Source organism: Neolamprologus brichardi, chromosome 6 (genome assembly GCF_056152115.1).
Source record: "Neolamprologus brichardi isolate AB-2024 chromosome 6, ASM5615211v1, whole genome shotgun sequence".
NCBI lineage: Eukaryota > Metazoa > Chordata > Actinopteri > Cichliformes > Cichlidae > Neolamprologus > Neolamprologus brichardi.
Genome location: NC_142109.1, coordinates 3,255,994 through 3,265,000, shown reverse-complemented (window position 1 = coordinate 3,265,000; position 9,007 = coordinate 3,255,994). Strand labels below are relative to the sequence as shown.

The 9,007-nt window shown below is 38.7% G+C and overlaps 1 protein-coding gene across 1 annotated transcript in view; it reads right to left on the bottom strand.

Moving 5' to 3' along the window:
- Positions 1–6,325, bottom strand: part of LOC102791783 (B-cell receptor CD22-like) — a 6,693-nt gene extending 368 nt beyond the window's left edge. The window contains exons 1-11 of the mRNA XM_087842387.1: positions 6,317–6,325; positions 5,675–6,131; positions 5,378–5,590; positions 4,997–5,257; positions 4,126–4,383; positions 3,751–4,011; positions 3,360–3,620; positions 1,614–1,877; positions 531–791; positions 303–384; positions 148–211 (exon numbers count right to left, since the gene is read on the bottom strand). Of these exons, the coding sequence (XP_087698513.1) occupies positions 148–211; positions 303–384; positions 531–791; positions 1,614–1,877; positions 3,360–3,620; positions 3,751–4,011; positions 4,126–4,383; positions 4,997–5,257; positions 5,378–5,590; positions 5,675–6,131; positions 6,317–6,325 (2,391 nt within the window). The remainder of the gene's footprint in view (positions 1–147; positions 212–302; positions 385–530; positions 792–1,613; positions 1,878–3,359; positions 3,621–3,750; positions 4,012–4,125; positions 4,384–4,996; positions 5,258–5,377; positions 5,591–5,674; positions 6,132–6,316) is intronic.
- Between the last annotated feature and the right edge of the window lie 2,682 nt (positions 6,326–9,007).

The window sequence follows — 9,007 nt, the reverse complement described above, 5'->3', positions numbered from 1 at the left end:
ATATAAGCTTATTTTACCATAAGTTCTATTTTACGTCTTAGAACTTAAAAGCTATTCCACACAAGGTTTTCCAGAAAGCTTCTGGAAACTTTTTGCAGAAAGTGAAGCAGCAGCATTTACTTTAAAGCAAGTAATATTTCCTGTCACCTGTTCACTGGTGTCCAGTTCCTCTCTAGGCTCAGGCTGCTGCTGCTTTGAGGATCTGTTTTTTCTAGTTGGGATGATGATTAAATGAAAGTGTTAAAGAAATTACAAACTTAGTGAAATGACAATACAATAAATGGCACATAAGTTCCACTCACATGATCCATAGGATGACCGAGTATAAGAGTATAAGACCCAGAAGAATAGCAGGGACTATGACAGCTGTTAATTTCCATGCTCCTAAAAAAGTGATCAAATGAATGAGGGTGGCACTTTTAAATCCTAATAACTAAGCCTGAACTAAAACGAGCCATAACCAAACTCAACCAAATGAATAGAACACACAACTACAGGATCAGATATGAGACAAATCAGATTTAACTTACTTGATACAACAGTCAGCTGTAAGGTGGAGTAATGATGCCCTCTGGTGTTCTGTGCAACACAGTAATAACTCCCACTGTGCTCAGGTCTGAAGTCAGTGATGGTGAAGTTCTGTCCAGAAGTTTTAGGTGAGGCTTCATCCTCCTTGTACCAGGTGTAATTAGCTGCTGGGTTAGCATCACTGCTACAGGTCAGAGTGACTGAACTGCCCTCCACTATCTCAGCAGAGGGACTCACTGACACAGAGGGAAGCTTTGGAGCATCTGCAGGAGAACACAGAGCGGACCTGTACTTTTAACAATACAGTTTTAACCCACTTTTTTACACACAATGCATGACAATATTGGGAGCTAATTGTGATTGTTAAGTAAACAGGAAAGCTGATGTTGTTCAGGTTATTGGTTCTGTGTCGCTTTATCTTTCTAATTTTTTTGTAAGCTGTACAAAGTTGCCTCTTGCTTCAGTAACTGCTGTTATGAACTTTACTCATATATTAAAATATATTATTTTAAAATATGAATATTAAAATATTAAAATTACGAGAAAGTGTTACACTCTGTCCTTTGCACTCAGTGGTCACAAAAGCTTTATTTTAAGAATTTCTTCCCTGGAGGTTGTATTTTGCTACCTGTTTGTCTACCTGTCTTGATTTATGAGTGTGTAAATCACCAATTCATCTGACTTTTTCATATTATAAAATAACTAAAATTACATTAAAATAGAATCACTTTTAAAATGAATTCAGTAACTTGACATCATTTTATTGCTTACTCCCGTGATATGTTGCTCACACAGAGTGAAACTCCCTTTTGATCATGTAGTGGAGTAAGCAACAAAGCTGATGGAAGAGCAAGTAAAGCAAATGTTAACATAATTTAAAGCACCAAGTGAAAGTTTTCTACCCTGTTTTCTAAATCTGGGACTCTCCACCATTATGACCTTAGAATTGAAGAAGCTTCTTGGATGACGGGTGAAACGTCTTCAAGCAACTTAAAGAAGTCCAGATGCTTTTCTTTCCAAGCTCCTTAGACTACGATGACCTGGATGACTGAGAACCTTCACAGAAATAACCTTGTTTCACTCACATGTCACATTAATAGAGATGTTGTATGTTGGTGATGAGACCCCCAGCTTGTTCTCAGCTGTACAGTAATATTCCCCAGAGTCAGAGGACTGGATGGAGCTGAAGATGAGCTGTGGTTCTTTAATGAGAGGGGTTTGATTGTTCGTCTTATACCAGGTGTAATTAGCTGCTGGGTTAGCATCACTGCTGCAGGTCAAATTCACTGAACTGCCCTCCACTATCTCAGCAGAGGGACTCACTGACATAGAGAGAGGCCTTGGAGCATCTGGTAGAGAAATAATATAGATTATATGCATGTCATTAGTTCCTGCAAAGGTTTATTATTGATTATTGATAAAATCAAACAACTCTGTGAGCCTAATGGTTACACTAGTGTTTTCAAGCTGCTTTATGTGTAAACAGAGAGTTAATATGATCATTTAGCTCAAAGTTGCTTAATATTTAAGGTTGTGGCTTGTGTCTATGAAAAAAATGAATGGGGGCTGCCTTGATATAATACAATAATACAAATCTCTGTATGAGACTGTTACGGCCCTGGGCCTTGGAGGGAGTGAGACTGCCTTTTTGTGTTCATGCAAATCCATGTGTGCCATGACTTGTGGGTGATTGGTTACTGGGAGACCCGTGCCAACCCTCTCTTATGCAGAATGAAGTGTGCCAGACCACACGGACGATTGGCTGCCCGGGGATCCCGTGATGCTCCAAGAGGCAATCAGTGGCTGATCGTGCCCACCTGTGGCTACAAAAGGCTGGAGGTCCTTCACTCAGTGGCTGCTGCTTAGGACTGAACATGCAGTTTGCCCTTCGTGTCTCCCTCTTCGATCTTTGTTGAACTTGTTCATATTGCTGAACTTTGTCAAACCTTGGTGCATGTTTGAACTTAGACTGATTAGAGTTTTGAGCTGCTAGCTGGCTGTGAGTAGAATTTTGTGATGCTGGCTAGCCTCAGTTAACCCTTAGCTTTTATTTTGTGTGTGGCCAGCTTGCCTTAGTTAACCTTTAGCTTTTACTCTTGACTGTTTTTTCTTAATTTAATAATTGTTTGCCCAGTGGCCTGTTGAACAGCCCTGTCGGTTTTCTGTTCAAAGTTTGAAATTAAAACCTTTTTTCTTTACTCAGTTTTGTGTTGGGGGCTTGTGTATGTTACTCCTTCCCTGACGCCTAGCAGAGGGGGTCGTAACAGAGACTTGCACACAGCTATCAAGCAAATCATTGATTGGGTAATGTCATCTATCATCTGCCATTCTTAAGCGCTTATATAACCACTGGAGATGGTCCCAATTCAAACTGGGTAAGAGAACATCATCATCAGAGAGGGAGTACAGCTGTACAGCCCTCGCATGCACCCATACCTTCAATTTAGAATTGCCTGTTAACGCAACAAGTGTGTCATTGTACTCTGGGAAAACATGTAAACTCTGCAGGAAGGTCCAAGCTGGGCAAAAGTGTGAACCCAGAACCTCCCTGCAGTGTCTAACAGAACATAAACTATCTTAGTCACTGAACTGCTACCTCACCACAACACAGAATCATCCCAGACAAATGTATGATCATAAATTGAAGTCAGTGATGATAATGATATTAAAATGTTATATTAAAATAAATTTACTTTATTTAGGTCAGCTGCTGACCTACAGCAGCTGACTGTAATTATAAAGCAGTTTGAGATAATATTGGCAAATTCATAATGAGATAAAATATTGACAATAACTAGCTGAATGTTGCTTTTAAACACTGTCTGACTTACATGCCACATGGATAGAGATGTATTTAGGCGTGGAAGTATTCACTTTGTTTACAGCTTGGCAGTAATATTCTCCAGAATCAGTGGGCTGTATGGAGATAAAGGAGAGCTGTGGTTCTACAACGAGAGGTGTTTGGCTATTCTCCTTGTACCAGGTGTAGTTAGCTGCGGGGTTAGCATCACTGCTACAAGTCAGATTCACTGAATTGCCCTCCTGGATTTCACCAGAGGGACTGAACGACACAGAGAGAGACTTTGGAGCATCTGAGGGAGAAAAAAGAGAGGTTAGTATTAGTTCCTGCAAAGACTGAGTTATTCACTAAATCGACTGTTCTACAAGCTGCTCAGTGAGGAGATTTGGATGGTTAAGCATAAAGGTGAAGGAAGAACTTACATATCACAACAATAAAGATGGATTCAGACGTCATCCTTCCCAGGTGGTTTTCAGCTGCACAGACATACTCTCCAGAGTCAAAGGACTGGATGGAGGTGATGGAGAGCTGTCGTTCATTACTGAGAGGTGTCTGATCGTCATCCTTGTACCAGAAGTGGTTAGCTGTTGGTTTAGCATCACTGCTACAAGTGAGAGTTACTGAGCTCCCCTCACTGATTTCATTAGAAGGACTCACTGATACTGAGACAAACTTTGGGGGATCTGAGAGAAAGAAAATGATTCAATTCGTTAGTATTTCAGGGAAATAATGAGGAAGTAATGCTCTCAGTGAGAGAGATTTCAGGACCATCTGATGTATAAATTAGTTTCACTCACATTTCACATGAATAGAGATGGTGTCAGATGTCGCCCCCACTCTGTTGTAAGCTCTGCAGCGATACTGTCCAGACTCTGATCGCTGGATTGAGGTGAAGACAAGCTGTGTGTCTACACTTAGAGGTTTATTGTTATTCCCCTTATACCAGGTGTATTTAGCTGCTGGGTTAGCATCACTGCTACAAGTCAGAGTTACTGAATTGCCCTCCACTATCTCACCAGAGGGAGTCACTGACACATTAACAAGTTTTGGTGCATCTGAAGGAGAAGATATCCGGATGAATCAACTTCACAGTGTTTGAATCTAAATCTGTTCCTCATGCAAAAACTTTCAGGTCAACAAATGTGATTTTTCTGATGCAGATATATTCTTTATATCCCACTGGAGATTTCAAATATGATGGCAATTAAAGGGAAATCTTATAACACACAAAGATACATTTGTGTTGTATTGAATGCAGTATGTTGCATAACTATGACTAAAAGCTCTGTAGTTTGTTTTGTGTATGCTCAGTTTGGCAGTGAAAACGTTGCTGCCTCTATGTGTTTTGCTTAGATCACTAATGACAGATCATGCCGGAAACAGAAACAAGAAAACGGATGTGAGCAAACTCAAAATGAGCTGGTTCCTTTTTTTAATTCTTATGGTAAATGTTTTGTTGCTTTCATAAACCATAGAGACATTTGACCAGAAACCTTTCAGTAACTGAATCATTCAGATGAAATATTAATGGGTTGTACAGTAGGTTTACACAGCAATCCACTTTCAATGAATTGAATGTTTAATATTTGATGATAGAAAAACAACTCAGGAGAGATGGAATAAAGTAAATGGGTTCAAGCAAACTGTTATTAAAGTTGATTTACTCACATTTCACGTTAATAAAGATGGACTGAGACGCACTCCTCCCCAGCTCATTCTCAGCTGTGCAGTAATATTCTCCAGAGTCAGAGGGCTGGATAGACGAAAAGTCGAGGGCCGTTCCTTCACTGATACGTGTTTGGATGTTTCCCTTGTACCAGCTGTAATTAGCTGCTGGGTTAGCATTAAAGCCACAGTTTAGAGACACTGAAGTTCCTTCCTCTGCTTCAGCAGAAGGATTCACTAACACATAGTAGAGCTTTGGAGAAACTGGAGGATAAGAGGAAGTTTAAAAAGAGAGCTTTAAACATAAGGTGTTTTTTTTTTTAAATCTTGAAATGTTTTGTATGATTTTAGGATTTTTATAGTGACACTGTGGAGTAAACTCACACACTGCAGCAGAGCTGTAACCCTCATGTCCTTTAACAGCACAGGAATAGCTGCTGTCATCACCTCCAACAGAGATTCGCAGAGAAGATGTTTCTTCCTCTATTTTCTGTCCATTTTTGTACCAAACATATGATGGAGGATCAATTACATCACAGCTGCTGTGACACTGCAGCTCTGTGTGGCTTACCAATCTTCTCACCTTCACCTGCAAGTCTGGATTTGTGAGGAAGAAACAAATAATCCTCATTTTAAACTAATCCACCAAACAAAACAATAGAATTTCAATGAAAATCTTACCCGTGACAGTCAAAGTGACTCCAGGTGAACCAGTATAACTTCCATCAGGCTGATTTGTTATGAATCTGAACTTGTACTCAGCTGAGTCTCTCTCTCTCAGGTCTGTGATCCTCAGAGTGCAGTCGTTCTCATGAAAGCGGTACTCCGCTCGACGCGAGTATGTTTTCAAATCCAACGGTTCATCCTTGTTTTTAAACCAAAGTCTTTTTTGAACTGCAGTATTCATATTGTGTCTTGTAGAAGGGTAACTGTAGCTGCAGCCTATGTCCACTGTTGATTTTTTCAAGGCGCAGATGTGAGTGGAAGTGTAAGTCACTGACCAACCATTCTGACCCAGTACCGCTGTAACACAGAGCACATCAGACACTACAGACACAATCACAGTGACATTAATAATGAAAACATTTGCATGAAGTGTCTTTAAAATGAAATGCAAGTCATTGAGACAAAGCTTTCTCTATATGAAATTTAATATTTTATTATGCACTTTGACTGCCACGTTATTATTTATGTTCAACACTTTAATGATTAAGTTTTATATTGATGTACACAAAACTGTGTGCTTTTCTGTAATTTTGTATACATTTATAATTGTTTGTTATTTCTCCCTGCTGTCTTACTATTTATATTTTATTCATGCACAGTTGCCATGACAATAAAAGACTATTTTATTTTATTCTGTTCTATTCTAACAAAGAAAAAGTGTTGACTAAGAAAGGCATCTGTAATTTTCACCTAAATTCAGATTTAATGTGCATCTTAATTATTGTTAGTGTGTTAAAATGCTCATGTTTCAAACTGTTTACTGTGCAATGAGACTGATGATGAGTTTGATAGTAAACTTTATAAAATGCAGAACAGAAGTGCTGCGTTTGCAGATCTCTGAGAGCTGCTTTACTAGAAACCAAAAGGAGAATAGAAATTGAAGAAATTGAAGTGAAGATGTTTGGTTCCTGTTTTGTTTTAGTATAGAGACGCCGTAACTAAATACTTCAGATATACTATCAGACCCACTTAGAGTTATTTCAAACAGCAATGCAGTTTTTATGCAGTCATACACAACAGAGACATGTCGAGATAAAAACAGAGATGCTGATGGTGGGGACATTTTAATAATCTGTGGAAATGTCGTGATAAACACACTATAACTTTTAATATCACATTATAACTTTAAAACAAATGTCACTCTATTAGTTTCCTTCATTGTAAAAGATAGTTATTCAGTACCCGATGCAGTGAGAAGCAGTACAAATACAAATTCAATCCTTGCTGCTGCAGTTGCACTCATGGCTGCTCCTCTCTTCTGTCTGTGTGACAGAAAATTGTATCAGCAAAGAGTTTAAATATTGTATTTTCCAGTGTGCAAAAACACAATAAAAATAAATATATAGAATAGTAACTTCTACTTACCATAGAAAAAGATGTTGTCTTTAAAAATCATGTCCCTGTTGGGAAGCACAAGACCGAAAAGTAAAACTGTCACACTTCCTTCTTTTTCATGTGATTTTTTCAGCATGAAGCATGAATAAGGATGAAGCCATTACATCTGGGACTGAATGCTGTTGTTTTCAAAACCACATACAGCCCTCTAAATGTGTTATATTAATAACTAATTTTGTGGTGTTTTAATACCAAAAGTAGCACAAGAAGTATGGGGGTGTGCTCATGCAACTAATGGCTTAATCACAACTGCTCCACCCCCTTGTGTCATAGGTCCAATGTAATCATTGAGACACGCCTCCGGTCCCTCTGTTCCCCCACCCTTTTCCAACATAGTGTCAGTACCATTTTTAATTTTTTGATTCATATCATACTGTTTATGAAGAAGAAGGATAACTGTGGAGGAGCACTAAAGCTGTAGGTGCTAAAGCTGATAAATCCATCCATTTTTCTCTAGTTATCTGTGGGGTGTGGGGTCAGCAGCCTCAGCAGAGAAACCCAGGCCTCCTTCTCCCCAGACATCTCCTCCAGCTTATCAGCCGGAGGCCACCACCTGATGAAGCCAACAGTAACACATATCTACACAAAGCAGAGATGAGATTCTGAGGTTCCACCACTTGTCTACACCTGTAAATTCTGCTCATAAAAATGATGAACAAAGGGCCACAATGGCACTACTAACCAAAGGTGTTTTTGTTATTAATTGGAGAAAATGGCAAGATAAAATTATGGTCACAGCAGCAGTTCATCGATGGAGCTGCTGGTACCTGGCTTTTTAAAAATTCTGATGCTATTATTTTAATAAAAGTTTGCAGTCACCTAGGATTTGTTCAAATTTTACTTTTTTAAATTTTGATGTAAATTATTTAATTATTAGAGGTGTGCAAACACTTTAAAGAGAGGAAAGAAGAAGACAGAGAAACAACAAAATAACAGTAAACACAAAGGCAAGCAAAGAGCCACAGAAATGCACGAGAAGGGAAAGTGAGGATGAATGAGGGATGGTCACTGTGTCAGATTAGATCAACAACAGCCTGACCCCTGAAATGCACCAGGTCTGTGGTGTATTCTCATGTCCGAGATATTGCAACTTGCAGTTAAAGAAGACCAGGAGTGTTTCAGAGTCACAGTGTATAATCTGCACCGGGTCCTTTATTTTGAAAATCAGCTGGTCTGACTGGGCCCTCCAGTCACATTTGGTACAATTAAGGATGAAGTATAACTAAATTATGACTTACTTATCAGCCTTTCTCTTGACTTAACTATTAAATTTGAACTGGTTTGCTAGAGGAGCCCATGTTTACATACAATATTGGAATAATGTGGTGCTATGAGGTCTTTTAAAAAGATATGAGGTCTGATCATTCAGGATATAGAATTTATAGAATCACAATTTTGAATTCAAGAAAGAAAGAAATACAGGAAGCCAAAGATGAGATGCTAATATAGGTGGTCTAGTTACTGTAGTACTCTAGTTTGAAACATTTTGGCTCAGCTTAATGTTTTCAGAAGAGCTGATAACAAGCAAGCCTAGAATTTTATCCAAAAATTAACATGGACTTCAATAGTGTCACTGAGACAGGATGTTCTGACCTTCTGAACGTATGGTGCAGGGGAAAGAAGCATCTCCTATATTTCTAATTCAAAGCATCAAATCCTCATCCTTTATTTTGTTTTTGTTAATCTCTTAATACTTTACTTTTATCTGTCTGTTCTTGTATTTTTGTGGAGATGAAATAATTTTAAATCAACTGTATTATAAATAATAGGATGTAAAAGGATTATCAGGTGCTGTGTGCGGTATGGTGAGTGAATCAACACCTCAACACCCTGGTTAAGAAAGCCCATCAGCGTCTCTTGTTCCTCAGAAGACTTAGAGACTTCCATCTGCCA